Source organism: Eutrema salsugineum, unplaced genomic scaffold (assembly GCF_000478725.1).
Source record: "Eutrema salsugineum unplaced genomic scaffold, Eutsalg1_0 scaffold_5, whole genome shotgun sequence".
Lineage (NCBI taxonomy): Eukaryota > Viridiplantae > Streptophyta > Magnoliopsida > Brassicales > Brassicaceae > Eutrema > Eutrema salsugineum.
Window position 1 is genome coordinate 3,007,540 of NW_006256612.1, and position 15,830 is coordinate 3,023,369.

Below are 15,830 nucleotides of genomic sequence, written 5' to 3' on the forward strand. Positions count from 1 at the left end.
AAAATAAAATACACGTGTATACACACATGTAATTTTATCAAAACTGAGTAAACATGTGGCACATGTTGAACCCATCTGCGTATCAATGCTGTTCCCGTCACCGATCTTCACCGCCGGCAACTACGAACACCATTGCTTGCAAACTGAAAATCACCTCCGGCGGCTTCAATCTCCACAACCATAACTAATCTTGCACCTCAAGGTTTTTCTTTTGTCGATCTCCAAATCCGGTTGATAATTGTCGAAATAACCAGGACGAAATCACAAGAGAAACACTTCTAAGCTTTTTCCAGATCTCTCTCCTCAAAGAAGCTCCGCTGCTGTTCATATACTCAATTGATCTGAGCGGTATTCATTGCTCCAATATCAAGTGAGAAAAATGAAAAAACAGCAAAGAAATTACTCCAAGAATGAAGAAAACCCTGAAATTAAACTTAGAAGAAACATCAGTAATTCCGACGATAGAAAACACGTGCCACAGGCTGAACCCATCTCGTTGAGAGATCACGGCTGGTTGAGAGATCAAAAAAGATGAGAACAACGGAAAAAGCCGGATTAAATACGAACAAATGTCGAAAATTATTATCCGAAAACCAGAAAAGAAATCCGAACAAAGTCGGAAGTATATACAAACAAAACTAGAACAATTCGGTAATATTTTCGGCTTCATAATGAAACCGAAATCATATATCAATCTCTGAATGCTAGGTGTGCGAGAAGAGAGAGAGTTTTGTTGGAATATAGATTCCCAAAACAGAATAAGAAAGAAGAAACAGAGTAAGAGATAAAAATTATCTCTTCTCTTCTAAAGAAGAACATACATGAAATATAAATTTTTATTGAATCTGATACTTGTTGATTACAACAAGACAAAATTGGTTTATATACAAAACGAACAGATGTTAACACAAAGAGTTGTGTCTCTTCATACTCGTGACTCTTAAAATATAACTGTCTAGATATAAGTCATGTTTTCACACACACCATTTGACTTAACATACTAAACTAAATTATCAAATAATATTTAGACCAAACTCAATTATAAATCAACACTCCTCCTTAATTGAGTTTTGGTCTTATTCCAAGCGTTCTCCCTAGTTCTCCAATGGATCAACATTTAAGTCAATCGCATCAACCATTTGCTCCATCTTTCCTTGTGAAACTGCGGCTGCTTCTTCACTCGCTAGTAAGGCACTTGCGTCTAAGTTACTCTATCTGAGTGGAGAACTCTTATGCTTCATCTTAGGGGGTGTTATTCAATCACGGTTTTTAATAGAATTTAAATCCAACCACAATCCACTATTATTCAACTAATGATTCTAAATAATGTTTTAAAATCAAGTGTTATTGGTTCTTTTGATTGTAAATCATATTTAAGAGGTTTTAAAGTTTGGTGTTATTCAATAAAGATTTCAAATCTTTCATTAAAATCCAGTGTTATTCAAAACTAAATAATTTTTAAAATCTTTGTACATTAAGTCATTTCAAATCAATTTTAATAGAGTTTTATGAGTAAATTATTAGAATCAAAATCCAGTGTATATTGCAGAGATTTTAGAATCTAAACAAATGAATCCATCAAACTGATATCAATTTTTAAATCTAGAAGATTATAAAACATAGAAAATTCATTTAAAATTCATGATTGAATAACACCCCCTTAATGTTCAGAATGCTTCTCCTTTGAGGATCATTGATGAAACATCTTTGGTCTCCATTTTTTTTATGAGGTAAGCATCCTCCTTTCTTGGTGTCTTCCTTTGATCACCATCATAACATCTTCATGACGTCTTATGAGTGAATACTCTCCACGTCTTTTATGTTTTGTGCTTCTTCGGACAAAGTTTCAGAATTCTCCTTCCAAACTCCATGTTCACATCCATTGTCTCCATTTCCTTATGAGAAGATTTCATATCTCCTTTATCCTTTTGGAGCCTTCTTCTTGAAGTTATGGCATGTGAATGTGCTTGTGCAGATGGATGGTGCTTTCTCTTATCACCATCTCCTCTTTTTTTTTTTGGTTTCTCATCTCCATCTTTCTCTTCTTCTCGCAGCGGATTTCTTCTTATTCTTATTGTGCTTGAACAGGCTCCAAGACCGATATATGCTCTGATACCTTGTTGGAATATATATTCCCAAAACAGAAAGAAAGAAGAAACAGAGTAAGAGATAAAAATTATCTCTTCTCTTCTAAAGATGAACATACATGAAATAGAAACTTTTATTGAATCTGATACTTGTTGATTACAAAAAGACAAAATTGGTTTATATACAAAACGAACAGATGTTAACACAAAGAGTTGTGTCTCTTCATACTCGTGACTCTTAAAATATAACTGCCTAGATATAAGTCATGTTTTCACACACACCATTTGACTTAACATACTAAACTCAATTATCAAATAATATTTAGACCAAACTCAATTATAAATCAACAATTTTTTCCTATTATCCCACAATCAATCTAACTGATTCAATTGTGATGAAAGAAGAAGTAAATGAACTTCTCCATTGATTATGCGAAATCAAAAGAGTTTTTTTTTTTTTTACTAATCATCAGTCTACTAAAAGGCTTTAACAGATATTAATTTTATTGCAAAAATAAAAAACCGGAGCTCCGAAATTGACAAACCCAATTCTAGACTTCTCCAAATTTTGGTTTTGAAGGAAGATACACTACCAAATACATTTACTTAATCAATCAAAAGTCTTGTGTTTTTGGTTCAACCTATTGCATTTTCACATGATTTGGGGGAAACTAACGTTTTAAAATTTAACATTTTACCACCAAAAAAAAAAAACACTAACGTTTTGAGGCTTTTGACTATAGAGTTTGACTTTCTTAATACACACCCCCACGAAGTCAAGAGTTCAATGCTTTTGCGGAGTTTCGATGACGTGGCAAGATCTTAACTGTTAATCTTTCTTTCAATCGAGACCGTTAACTTTTCCCATTAGGAGCGATCCCAATTTCTACCTTTCTTTCTTCCTTCCTCCTCTCGCACCTCCTCTCGACAAGTCGAAGGATCAGTATTCGAGATTATCTCTGTTGATTCGTTTTCTGGAAACGGAGGAGAAATGGGTTTCGAGGATGATCCGTAAGTTGTTCTCCTTCTTCTTCATTTATCTTAGCTGTTCTGTAAATTCTCAGCCCCTTCCTCCTATGATTAAAATCTAGGGTTCGAGCTTTTTGATTTTCCAAAATTTCGATTCTCCGATACAAAAAAGTGTATTTCGTTTCATGGGCAGACGAAAGACCTTAATTTTGCTCTTCTGTTGATTTTAAATCCATCTGGGTTTCAGATTCATAGTTTACTTTTTTCGTGTTCGATTTATCTGATCGTTTTTATCCTTTTTTTTTTCAGGTACCGTGATGTAGATGGGGAGCCATTGATGGACTTTGATGACTTCGGAAACGATCGTGAGCCATCTTCAGAGCCAGTCCAGGACTTTGAAGATAACTTGGCCGATGATATCGGTGAATGGGATGGTGAAGGGTCACAAACGCCTGTTTATGATAACGACAAAGTCAAACCTAGGAAGAGGTTGGTGAAGAAAGGGTCTAGTGGAAAGGAGAGTATCGATGTTCCTGAATTGATTGATGAGGACATAGAGGATGCGGAGTTTGATGAGTTCATGGGAGGAGGAGGAGGTGGTCGTACAGATTATGATGATGATAAGGTTGGTAGGAAGAGGAAGAAGGAGAAAGATCGAAGTGGTAGTGGCAGTGGGAAGGAGAAGAGGAATAAGTTCCCAAGCCGCGGTGAGAGGAAGTCGGAGGAGATTGATGAGATGTGGAAATCTATTGCACATAACCCAGAGGTGCATCACATTGGTTTTTTCCCTTTGAGATGAGAAAGATTTCGTTTTTTTTTTTCACCTCATGAAAGTTATCTCTGTTATAGAACGATGAAGAAGGTATTAGGACTATGGATGACGATAATTTCATTGACGATACTGGTTTGGATCCCTCTGAGAGGTATGGAGGTGACGCTGGAGACCGCTCTCCAACTCATTTTCCTCAGGTATGAGTAGTGTATCTTCTGTTTCCCATCTCTGAGTATAGCTTTTCTTTGATGGTACATGATGATTTTGTTACGAACAAACAGGCAGAGGAGGATGATGATGATGAGGTAAATAACCTTTTCAAAATGGGGAAGAAGAAGAAAAAGACTGAAAGAAACCCTGCCGAAATCGCGCTTTTGGTTGAGAATGTGATGGCTGAGCTTGAGATCACTGCTGAGGAAGACGCAGAACTTAATAGACAGGGGAAGCCTGCTATTAACAAGCTTAAGAAACTTTCCCTTCTTACCGATGTACTGGGAAAGTAAGTAGCTGACTTACAATTGTCCTATACTGTTTCTTTATAGTTATCTGTTTTGTAATATCGCATGTTCGACTTTGTCCAGGAAGCAGCTTCAGACAGAATTCCTGGACCATGGAGTTCTAACTCTGTTGAAGAATTGGCTTGAGCCTCTTCCAGATGGAAGCTTGCCAAATATAAACATCCGTGCAGCTATTCTACGGGTTCTCACTGATGTATGCTCCTGTTTCCGTAAAGAGAAATTTTGCCTCATTGACCAATTATAGCTCCTTTATCAATTCTCTGAGTTTGTCTTGCAGTTTCCAATTGATTTGGACCAGTATGATCGTAGGGAGCAATTGAAAAAAAGTGGACTTGGAAAGGTTAGGATACACCACCTAATGCAAATTGACAAGTCGTTATGTAGGAATTAAACCCATGAACACTTAAATTTGTTCTGGCTTTTGGCAGGTCATTATGTTCTTATCAAAGTCCGATGAGGAAACTACTTCAAACAGACGACTAGCTAAGGATTTGGTTGATAAATGGGTAAACAGCTTTTTTTCGACAGCTCTAGTCTGTTGAATCAAATTCCACCCATTTGCTTACTAGTGTATGCTTGATGTTGCAGTCTCGTCCAATTTTCAACAAGAGTACTAGGTTCGAGGACATGAGAAATCTTGATGAAGATAGGGTTCCTTATAGAAGACCAGCAGTAAAGAAGTACATCCCAAACCTTTTCACTTTTTAACTTTGTATTCACATTCATAAACTGATGCATAGCTTTTCTTCACATAGACCTACCAACAAAGCTTCGACGATGGAGTCCAGAGATAGTGACTTTGACTTAGATATTCGGTAAGGAAGAACCCTTCTGGATTTGGATATTTAAACTTCGTATAAAGTTATTTTTTCTTATAATACTCAGTGTATGTTGATAAATATACAGGCAACGTAAATCTGGCCTGACTTCGGGTCAGAGTTCAAGGGGAGATTCGTCCAGGAATATGACCATGAGACCAGAAGCAACCCCATTGGACTTTGTGATTCGTCCTCAATCCAAGATTGACCCAGATGAGGTCAGAGCCCGTGCTAAACAGGTTTCTCAGGACCAGCGTAGACTGAAGGTAAAACACTCTTACCATTTACTTATACCCGGAAAAACACCATCTAGTTACCAATTTGGTCTGAAAAACATATAGACTCAAGCACCTTGCTCATGTACAAGATGGAAATTAAAATCTGAGAGCTTTGTGCTGGCTCACAATCTCAGAGCTTAAAGTCACAGTTTATCAAGAAAAACTTTTTGTTGCTCTTTCTTTCCTCTGAATCCTTCCTTAAGCTGGCTCCTTTGTGTTGAAATTGCAGATGAACAAGAAACTGCAGCAGCTAAAAGGAACAAAGAAGAAGCGGTTGCAAGCCACAAAGGTCAGCGTGGAAGGTCGGGGTATGATCAAGTACCTGTAGAGAGGTTGCAACCAGGCCATCGAGCCACGTTGGAACTGGGCTCTTCTATCTACTTGTAATCTTCACCTTTGCTTGGATCAGTGTTTAAAGGTCTTCGAGATGAAGTCAGAGACTTGAGGCATGGGGTTTTATACTTACATGTACTCTACTAGATAATGATTTGCTTTGAGTCTCTAATGTAATGGGAAGTGAAAGAAACACTGTTCGTCACCTTCCTCTTGAGATCAGAAAATATTCTTAAATTTATTTATGGTAATCATTGTCCGTTACACAATAAAGATCCGACTTATATTGAATTTTTCCCTAAGTCAGCTGAGCCATCTTTTTCTGTTTCATATCTTGTTAAAAAATTTATTTCTTTTTCAAAAAAAAAAATCATGAGTCATGAGAATAAGAAACAACAAAATCCCTAAATTTACTTCCTAATTCTCTCATCTACTTACTCCGGATCTTGAAGCTGCAAAAACATATGAACCGACAACGCATACAAGAACAGCAAGAACCAGAGAGAAGAGCTGAAAATTAGCCAGAAACTCTCCAGAGACTTCGGAATCGACTGATCTGCAAACGACAGAGTTTTCTTTAAGACTGCAGCCTTGAGGCATCATAGGACCATAGAGAGTGAAAGCTGTCTGATAAAACCAGAGGCCTTGAAGAGTCATTGCAATGCCATTGCATAGGTCTATTGGGAAGCTTGTAGGGCATATTGCTCCTGCGATTGAGGAGATGACGCAAAGACCGATGAGAAAAACGAGGAGGAGATGGTAATAACCTTCAAGACCTTTGTGGCTTGTGGAGTGGAAGAAGAAGAGAAGACATTCTGCTGTAAAAGCTGTTGCAGCAATTAGACACAGAGCTTCATGCGGCAGAGGAAGTAACCTATGACAAGTAAGAAAGCATCATGGTGAATCTGTCGATTCATATAGATCCATTTCTCTACGGTTGTTTTCCATCAAAAATGAAGTCAAGAATCACTAGTTAACCATTTTTGAGTTCTCAAAATTACCAAAGATCCAACCCAACTTCGAAAGCTAAATATGATTATACGAATCTTGATGAATTTATAAATAACCGAATCATATTGCCAATGAATCAAGATCCATTTCTAAAGTTGTTTTCATCGAAAACCAAGTATAGAATCACTAATAAACCACTTCTGAGTTCCCAAAATTACCTAAGATCCAAACTAACTTCAAAGAAACGCATTATCAACAACCTAGAACCATTACTAGGAATGCTTTCATCGAAACTCAAGTCAAATAATCATTGAGAAAAACCACTTTTGACTTCTCAAATCACCAATGATCCAACCTGCAACTAGCATTCCCCGTAAATGGGTATCAAGAAACAACACACTTATAAAACACCTGGTTTTCTCGGAGAGCAAAGCGGTGAATCCGAGGATGAAGAACATGAGAAGCATCCCGGAGTGCTCGAAATCGTTCATGTGGGAAGGGTTCAAGACACCATTGACAAAGAATTTGAGGTGAGTTGAGTACAGAAACTCAATGCACAAGTCAATGAATGAGCCAATGGTGACAACGTAAAGCTCCAAGTACTTGATCCTATCGTTGAAACCAGGAACAGGGTGCCAAACTCGAACCCGGAATGATTTAGGGTTCGATATGAATCCAACCACTGAGCTCCAAATGTGCCATACTCCAACCACAAAGAACAATGTACCTGGCAAAGCATGACCCTTGAAAGAGCCCATCTTTCTTTTGTTTCTTTGTTTTTTTTTTTTTTTTGTTTATCTTTCAATTCCTGATGAAGAGAAATGCAATTATATCAGTTCCTCACTGTAATCTGGAAAAAGCTTCAGATTCTATACCCACAATCGAAAATCTTAAAATTCATTGATTATCCAAGAGCTAGGGTTTTTTTTTAATTTTGATTTATCAATACAGATTCAAAGAGAGTATACCCTGTAAGAAATCGGAGATCTTCTTCTTCTTCTGTGGATTTCGATCAAAGATAATCCCAACTTGTGAAGTCAGATTCTTCGATGAAAACGAGAGAGAGAGAAGAGGAAGAAAACAAATTCGGTCAACGTTTGAAACTATTGAGAGTAGCTAGAAACTTCACACGGTAGAAGAAGAAAAAAAATGTGAATTTTAATTTCCGTGGAAGAGTGAAATTGGCTTTTATGGGGAAAGCGTGAAGAAGCTGAGAAACAGAACAAAATCCAAAAAACAAATATACAAACTTTGGATAAGAAGAACCTGGAAAAATATGAACTTTACCACAGAATAATAAAGTTTGGATCAAAGTGGAAGAAAACAAAAATCAAGGGTGAAATAAATAAAGGACCTTTACATTATTCGGAGATGAAGAAGTGGAAAAGGTGAGTAATAATATGACAATCATAGAAGAAAATATCACATGGGAGGACCGGAGGAGCATATGAAAATCGGATCTTCTCTTCAAAATTTAATGATTTCATTTTTCATTTCATTATTACTCCAACAAATTCAATGAGGAAGATTATATATAATTTTTTTTTCTTCATTTGGATAAATTGACATTTACTTTTATTTTTTCTTCTTTTTCTGTCGTACTTTTAATTTTAATCAAAACAAATGAGCAAATAAGATTTGAAAACGACAGTAAATATGGGTATATATATCTGAACTAAATTGCCACGTGTATAATATAATATAGCTACTCGGACCTATCTGAGAGACGGTGAAAATTATTTTTCCGATAATTCATTTAGCGTGTATGGCAGCAGAATTGTGTTTTGTAAATCGTGATGTAAATATGTAATAGTTCGTTCACTGAGGATTCAGCCCATCAATTTGGCCCAATATCTTAGGCAAAACCAATTTAAAATGAATGAAAGAAGAGAAAAAATCAGCGGAGCTCTCTTTAGCCAAGGGCTTGACGAACCCGTCTTGTAAGAATACGTGTTAAGTGCTGGTTGGTTAAAATTTTTGCCCTGATTTTTCGAAACCCTCTGCTCTAATTAGTGTCTCTCACACTTAATGAGTTTTCGGATTTGGTCGCGACCAAAACAAAATTTGCCCGATATAAACTAGGGTTTGCGAGAGAATTGGCAATTTTGTTGGAGAGAAATTTCGGAGTGGGTATTTGCGATTGGAGTGAGGATTTGCAACAGAAGGTTAACCAATCTTGTCGCCCTTCTTATCCGGTTAGTGAATCCTTCCTCATTTAAGAATTCGTTGTCCTGAGTTTACCCAAATTTTGTCAATTTCGAGTTTGAAAAATTAAGGGGTTAATCGAAGTTGTTTATGTCTTCTTCTTCTATCTCTTTTGATGTGTTTCAGTCTTTATTGAATCGTGATTTGCATGGTGGATCGTTGGCAAGTTAGAAACCCTAAAAATATGCGAATTGAAATTTGGGGCTTTTTTGTTTTTGTTTAATATTTGGATTAGGTTCCTTGTTCATTGAGTTGTGGTCTGTCTTATCTGGTTTATGAGACCATGTGGTGCAGTGTTGATGTTGTAGTATCGTTTGCCAAGTTTGAATTTGGGGAATTTGGGGATTATTGATGCAGTTGTTGTTGTTCATGATTGAGTTGGCATCTGTGTGTTCTGGTTGATGAATCGTCATATTGTTGCATTACCGGTGCTAATTAGTTCCCATTTTAACCGGCGTTTTGAAGGTTTTTTTTTTCAGAACAATGTTGTTTTCATTATCTATGTTTATGTCATCCGTGTTCTTTGTTTCTTCTGTTTATCTCTTCCTGTCGCTCTTGTAGTTTATGTCGAATTGTTGTAGTTTTCTTCTTTAAGCATTGAGTATTTTTTTTTTGAAGATAATGCCGATAAGCTATTCCGAGTCATTATCAGAAGCACTAGAGGAAGACTTGGTTTGGGCGTACGGTGATGCAAACTGGGGGGTACCTGAGAAATGTTTCTGTGGACGCCAGTAGAGACTTGAAGATACAAGGAGTCCTGGCCGCAAGTACTTTGTATGTCCTGACTGGGTTGACGAGGTGAGATGATATCGTTATTTCCATTGTTGCTTTGTTTTCGCTTTTGCTTACTTAATGCTTTCTACGCAGTCAACCTACCAGCATATCTTCAAATGGTGGGACGAGGCAGTGACAGAACAACTCGGAATTGTGGGGAGAAAGGTGGACGCGCAAAGACAGGACGTGATGAGGGGTCAGGCGTATGATCCGACCATTGAAGAAGTCAAGGCAGAAGTGAGGGTGCTTGTAGGAGAAGTAGCAAGATTGAAGGACCAAATTGCATCACAAGGTGAAAGCTATTTGTTGCTTTGTTCTCTTTGTGTCTTTGCTGCCATTTCTTACATGTTTAAGTAGAAGAAATGTGTTGCATCTGTTCTTATCGTTTTCGGCTGAAGATCTTGTAGTCAGACTTTAATGTTAAATCTTTGTAATGGTCGTTTATGTTATGTCTACCATTTGAACTTATTATGTATTCTATGTTTTCTATTAAGGGTTTAGCTAACAATTAAATTTATTTGGCCAATATTATTTGTATACTACACGTCTACTTTGGGATACTTTTGCAGGATATGCATTGATAGTGGCTGGTATACTCAGGCTGATATGAGGTGAGTCTTTAAAATTTATTTCCTTGCTGTATTTTATTGATGAGTGATCGGCTTGAATGATGTTTTGTTTTGAACTTGCAGGCTAATATCGGGTGGAGCATTAAATAAGCGTAAACATTAGCTGTTCGCTTATTTAATGCTTCGCCTAGTTGCTACGTGACCAGATCAGAACTACGAAGGGGTGGCGACATCACAGCTTTTCTCGTCTAAGGTTAGTCTACACTACTTGTTCTGGTTTAGTAATCGTTCTGGTTTAATACTAAGTTGATTTAGGGTTGATTGTAATGGTTGGTTAGGGTTGTGATAAATGCTGTCTAGTTTATGGTTAGGATTTGACTTGTTATGAATACTTGGTAGATAAGACTTGACTCGTACTCACTGCTGCAACATTAACTTAAACTCTTTAACAGCTACATAGTAAAACAATTTATACACGTAAACACCTACGAACTACAAACTGTATATACTTAAAACACTTAAAAGCCTTTTCACTATACCAAATAACTAAAACACTTAAAAAATCAATACAAACTGCAAAATGGAACCTCCTAACCCTTTTTTTCCACTTCCCAAGGGTTTGTGAACCTCTTTACAACGAGGGTTATTCACAAACCATAGACCTTAGATCCTCTGAACTTCCTGTGTGTAGCAGCCAATGTAACGAGGATCCAAGTGTTGGGGTTGAGGATCGGAAAGAAAGGCGTAAATGGTCTCCGAAGGAGGATATTAGCTTGATCTCTGCTTGGTTGAATACCAGCAAAGATCCAGTTGTGGGTAACAAGCAAAAGGCGGCTGCTTTCTGGAAGAGAATTCAGATCTACTACAACGCAAGTCATCAGCTAGTTGGCATGCATCCGAGAGAGGCGGATCAGTGCAAGCAGCGGTGGGGAAGGATCAACGATCAAGTCTGCAAATTTATAGGCTGCTACGAGGCTGCTCTGCAGGAACAAAGAAGCAGCCAAAACGAGGACGATGTGATGAAAGCTGCACACGACATATTCTTCAGTGATCACGGCATAAAGTTCTCTTTGGACCACGCATGGAGAGAGTTTCGGTATGACAAGAAGTGGTCAACCACGGTGAATGCTAAAGACGGTGGCAAAGAGAAACGAAGGAAAGTAGACGATGGTGCAGGGCAAGCGGCAAACTCCCTAGAAGAGGAAGTTGCACAAAGAAGACCGCCTGGTGTTAAGGCCGCTAAGGCTGGAAAATGTAAAAGGAGTGGGCTGAAGACAACCGGAGGAAAAGAATCTGCCGACCACTTGGCTAAGTTGGAAACCATGTGTGATATTAAGAAGATGGATTTGGAACTGAAAAAAGAGATTTTGAACAAGAGATTGTTTGAGTTTTTCCTTGCTAAACCCGAGCCACTTTCTGAAAATGAAATGGCTCTTAAAAATAAACTAATTAATGAGTTGTTGTAATGTGTTTTAAGTATTTATTGTGTAATAGTATTAGTTATGTGTTTTAAATGTGTTTTATGTTTCTTCCTTAGTCATGAGTTGTATGAGATGTTGAACTGGATTATGGATTTATGTTTCTTCTTTGATCATGGTTTTATGTTAAATTCGTTAGCATGGGTACATATTTGTTCTTATCGTTTTGGTATATTATATGATGTCTACCAACATGTCATATCAACGAGTAGCTGAAATCATACAAAAGAGGTCAAGGACAAAAGAGGTCAAGGCCAAACGAAGGTCACGAATTGTATGCTTGTCCTTATGTTCCACTTGTGTCACAGATAATGTTGTTTGTCCTTATGTTCCACTTGTGTCACGAGTATAGATGTTCATGATTGTAAACCACATGTTCTTGTATTTTTCATGTGTAACTCTTTAAGCCACATGATATTTTCATTTTTAAACACCACATGTTATTGTAAAGATATCATTCATAGTTGTCTATTTATATCTAAGAATATCGTTCTAATTTTTCACAAGCAACAAGCTTCTCTTCTTCTTCTCTTGTATTTTACAAACATCAGTTCTTCTCCTCTTCTTCTCTTTCTCCAATATTCTAAACAAACGTCTCTTCTTCTTTTTCTTCTTCCTCTTCTCTTGACATCTCACTTTCTCCAACTGTTCAATATTCTCGTTTCCAAACTCGTTTGCAATATTCTAAACCAAACTCGTTTGCAATATGGCATCATCATCATACAATGCTTTAGATGATGAATTTGATGATACTTTTGATGAAGTCTTCAATCAACAATTCGATGAGACGCTCAACGCTGTTTTTAATGAGCAAGCAGCAAGAAGGCAAAAGAAAAAACGTGCATACATTGAAAGAGAATGCGAGCAAGGCCACAATCGCTTGTGGAATGATTATTTTTCTGAAGATGCAACATATCCGTCAAATCTATTTAGACTTCGGTTCAGAATGAACAAGGACTTGTTCTTGCGGATTGTTCATCGCCTCTCCAATGAAGTTCCGTACTTTAAACAAAGAAGAAATGGTCACGGGAGGTTTGGTCTATCTGGATTACAAAAATGTACGTCAGCATTCGTATGATGGCTTACGGTTGTGCAGCAGACGCGGTGGACGAATACCTCCGTCTAGGTGCAAGTACTGCACTTTTATGCTTGGATAAATTCACAGAAGGAATAATCCAATTGTTTGGAGATGAGTACCTGAGAAGACCCACACCAGAAGATCTTCAACGCTTGCTAGATGTTGGAGAGATAAGAGGGTTTCCTGGGATGATAGGAAGCATCGATTGTATGCACTGGAAGTGAAAGAATTGTCCAACCGCTTGGAGAGGGCAATATACACGTGGTTCTGAGAAACCGATTATTGTCTTAGAAGTAGTAGCTTCACATGATCTCTGGATTTGGCACGCATTTTTTGGACCTCCAGGTACTTTAAATGATATTAATGTTCTTGAACGTTCACCGGTTTTTGACGACGTATTACAAGGTCGGGCACCGAAAGTGCACTACTGGGTTAATGGGTATGAGTATGATTTGACATATTATCTAACAGACGGTATTTATCCAAAATGGACAACTTTTGTACAATCTATTCGGCTTCCGCAAGAAGAAAAACAATCATTATTTGCTATAACTCAAGAATCAGTCCGAAAAGATGTGGAGCGGGCTTTTGGATTTCTACAAGCTCGATTTGCAATTATCAAGAATCCAGCTCTTTTCTGGGATAAGGTTAAAATTGGCAAGATAATGCGAGCGGCTATCATATTGCACAATATGATAGTAGAAGACGAACGATATTCCCGCACTCTCTATGATACATCAGAATTCGGAGAAGGAGATTCAAGCATATCTTCACACGTGGATATGACATACTCTAGTGATATGTCTACAAATATCAGCAACCTGATGGGCATTCGTACCAAAGTCGGTAATCAAAAAATACATGATCGTTTGAAAAAGGATTTAGTTGAGCACATATAGAACAAATTTGGTACTTCACATGATTAAATCAAAAAAATGTATCAATTTCAGTTTTTATAGTTTGTATGTTTTCAATTTCTTGTAATATATGTTGAATATTTCTTCTATAATCTTGAATGTTTAATTTAAATAACACATTTTCAAAATTAAAAAAAAAATTTTAAAACTAATATTTTATTCTTATGAACTTCTAATAGGATTCACTAACTAATGGAAGTCATTAACTAGAAGAGGTTTGTTACTGTTCATAAATCAATAAAATATTATTATTAAAAATTTAAAAACCCCTTAGAGGGGATCAACAATAGATCCAGTATTTTTTTCAAAATAAATCACTTTGATCAATTTTGATTCTACAGCATTACTTGGATGTTGGGCTCAGGGTTTAATGATGGGCTTAATATACAGTAAAAACCCCAACAGTAACCTATTAAATATTAAAAGTCCAACTATATTATATTAGTCCCACTTCAGGTCAGTGATTATTGTCTTGGCTAATTGGTAGTGGCAAGTGACAAACATCTAAGAGATGCAGATCATAAAGTTCTATTACTTAATTAACTTCCAAGCTCCAACTACTTTTGTTGAATTTTGTTCTTTTACTTTCTTTCAACACCTTTTTGGTATAAGTTAAAAAGTCCTAAGATTTGACGTTTAACAACTGAATTTACATTGTTAAGTTCGAACATACTTTCGAGAAGATTAAAAAGTTAAAAAGTCCTAAGATTATATACTTTTCTTTTATTTATGTATCTAAAATTAACTTAATAAATTGTCTAACCCTTTTTAACAAAAATAAATTTTTATACGTAAACTTAAACTTATTCGTTTTAAACAAATCAATTACCAACATCCATGGTCTTTGTCTTTATATCCAGATCAAGAAGTAAATTTGCAGAATCAAAATATCCGGATCAAGGAGGAGTTACTACCTATACAAATACTTTTTTTTAGTTAAAGACCTATACAAATACACAGAGCGTGCCCAGAGTTTGGGAGTCCGTAAGCTGTATTTTAAAAAAACACCCCTATTAATCTATATATTATCGTCCTTAATCTATAACAAATAAATTTAATTCATATAAAACAAACAATAATCATTAATTTTCCAAGTTCAAATAAAACTAATAATACATATAAATAATATAACATTATTATTTTTAAATTTCATAAAACTATAATACATATCTACAATTTTAAACATATTCCAATCTAAAATCTAAAATCTAAATCATATATTTTTGAAGTTGATAAATTAACCAATTATTTGAATTTTTCTTTAAATTTAGTATAAATCATAAATCAAACTAAATTTAAATTAGATAAAACAAAATTGTAATAAAAATATATTTAGCAATTAGAACATATTAATTGATTATTTTGTTATTGTGAAAAGAATAAGTGAGTTGCATAAGATTTCAATTAAGAAGAAAACAATAAATTTTTAATTTTCTAATTGTTTAAATTACTATATGTGTTGACTTAATATTTTTATTGTGTTGTTAAAATATTTTTTAAAAAGTTATCTATTTTTTACATAATCATTAATTTTCTACAAAGAAATTTTTTCTACTATTAACAATATTAATATATTTAATTAGAAAATTGGACACTTTATTTTTGAAAAAACAAATAGATCCGTAGGCAAGTGTTTCTTTTTCTACTTCATAGGCACGCCCTTGCAAATACATGTTTGTGAAATAATTGTTCACTACAGTTAATTTACTGAAAATCTTAGGAAATTATCAAAAGATAACATTACGAAAAATATCAAAATTCTGGAATAAAATATTTGGTTAAACACCAAGACGCAGTAAAAATTCTTATAACAATAAAGAAAAAAATATTACGAATGTTGGAATAATCAGCTAAAAAGTCAGTTCACCAAAATCAACTGACTAATCTGGCGGAGACATGCAGAATAGAGTTAACTTTCAAACTTCTTTCATTACTTAAAGTCAAGGTCAAAAGATATATACAATTGTTTTTTTTAATCAAACAAAAACAAAAAAAAAGTCACCGATTAATCGGCGTGTAGGTCTATATCAAACATCCAACTAATCTATAGCGGTATCTTGAATATTGGGCGAAACACTGAAAC

At 35.7% G+C, this 15,830-nt stretch overlaps 4 protein-coding genes and 1 long non-coding RNA gene across 5 annotated transcripts; 4 read left to right on the top strand and 1 right to left on the bottom strand.

Annotated features, from left to right (window-relative positions):
* Positions 1–2,972: 2,972 nt before the first annotated feature.
* Positions 2,973–6,077, top strand: LOC18991856 (protein IWS1 homolog 1). The gene is made up of 11 exons (XM_006415186.2): positions 2,973–3,098; positions 3,366–3,822; positions 3,906–4,025; positions 4,110–4,327; positions 4,410–4,539; positions 4,624–4,686; positions 4,775–4,852; positions 4,935–5,026; positions 5,102–5,161; positions 5,253–5,430; positions 5,672–6,077. Exons 1-11 carry the CDS (start codon positions 3,079–3,081, stop codon positions 5,768–5,770), a joined length of 1,515 nt encoding a protein of 504 aa, XP_006415249.1. The 5' UTR covers positions 2,973–3,078; the 3' UTR covers positions 5,771–6,077.
* A 47-nt stretch (positions 6,078–6,124) lies between these two features.
* LOC18991857 (transmembrane protein 45A) lies at positions 6,125–8,053 on the bottom strand. Its single transcript, XM_006415187.2, has 3 exons — positions 7,695–8,053; positions 7,138–7,534; positions 6,125–6,649 (listed from the first exon to the last, which is right to left on the bottom strand). The coding sequence occupies exons 2-3, from the start codon at positions 7,482–7,484 to the stop codon at positions 6,202–6,204; spliced, it is 795 nt and encodes a 264-aa protein (XP_006415250.1). The 5' UTR covers positions 7,485–7,534; positions 7,695–8,053; the 3' UTR covers positions 6,125–6,201.
* Positions 8,054–8,765: 712 nt separating this feature from the next.
* LOC112084062 lies at positions 8,766–10,062 on the top strand. The gene is made up of 3 exons (XR_002898000.1): positions 8,766–8,921; positions 9,550–9,729; positions 9,799–10,062. It is a non-coding gene; the product is annotated as an uncharacterized LOC112084062 (long non-coding RNA).
* Positions 10,063–10,311: 249 nt separating this feature from the next.
* LOC112083940 (glutathione S-transferase T3-like) lies at positions 10,312–11,740 on the top strand. The gene is made up of 2 exons (XM_024152162.1): positions 10,312–10,316; positions 10,891–11,740. Exons 1-2 carry the CDS (start codon positions 10,312–10,314, stop codon positions 11,738–11,740), a joined length of 855 nt encoding a protein of 284 aa, XP_024007930.1.
* A 718-nt stretch (positions 11,741–12,458) lies between these two features.
* Positions 12,459–13,054, top strand: LOC112083941. Its single transcript, XM_024152163.1, has 2 exons — positions 12,459–12,751; positions 12,820–13,054. Exons 1-2 carry the CDS (start codon positions 12,459–12,461, stop codon positions 13,052–13,054), a joined length of 528 nt encoding a protein of 175 aa, XP_024007931.1.
* The last annotated feature ends 2,776 nt before the right edge of the window (positions 13,055–15,830 follow it).

Bases quoted from the DNA above. Each gene is read 5' to 3' on its own strand.
- LOC112083941 (XM_024152163.1), top strand. From the start codon at position 12,459: ATGGCATCATCATCATACAATGCTTTAGATGATGAATTTGATGATACT. The intron at 12,752-12,819 runs GTACTTTAAACA...AATGTACGTCAG, and splicing joins CGCCTCTCCAATGAAGTTCC to CATTCGTATGATGGCTTACG.
- LOC18991857 (XM_006415187.2), bottom strand. From the start codon at position 7,484: ATGGGCTCTTTCAAGGGTCATGCTTTGCCAGGTACATTGTTCTTTGTG. The intron at 6,650-7,137 runs GTGTTTTATAAG...TACTTGTCATAG, and splicing joins TTGCTCTCCGAGAAAACCAG to GTTACTTCCTCTGCCGCATG.
- LOC18991856 (XM_006415186.2), top strand. From the start codon at position 3,079: ATGGGTTTCGAGGATGATCC. The intron at 3,823-3,905 runs GTGCATCACATT...TCTCTGTTATAG, and splicing joins CTATTGCACATAACCCAGAG to AACGATGAAGAAGGTATTAG. The intron at 4,328-4,409 runs GTAAGTAGCTGA...GACTTTGTCCAG, and splicing joins CTTACCGATGTACTGGGAAA to GAAGCAGCTTCAGACAGAAT.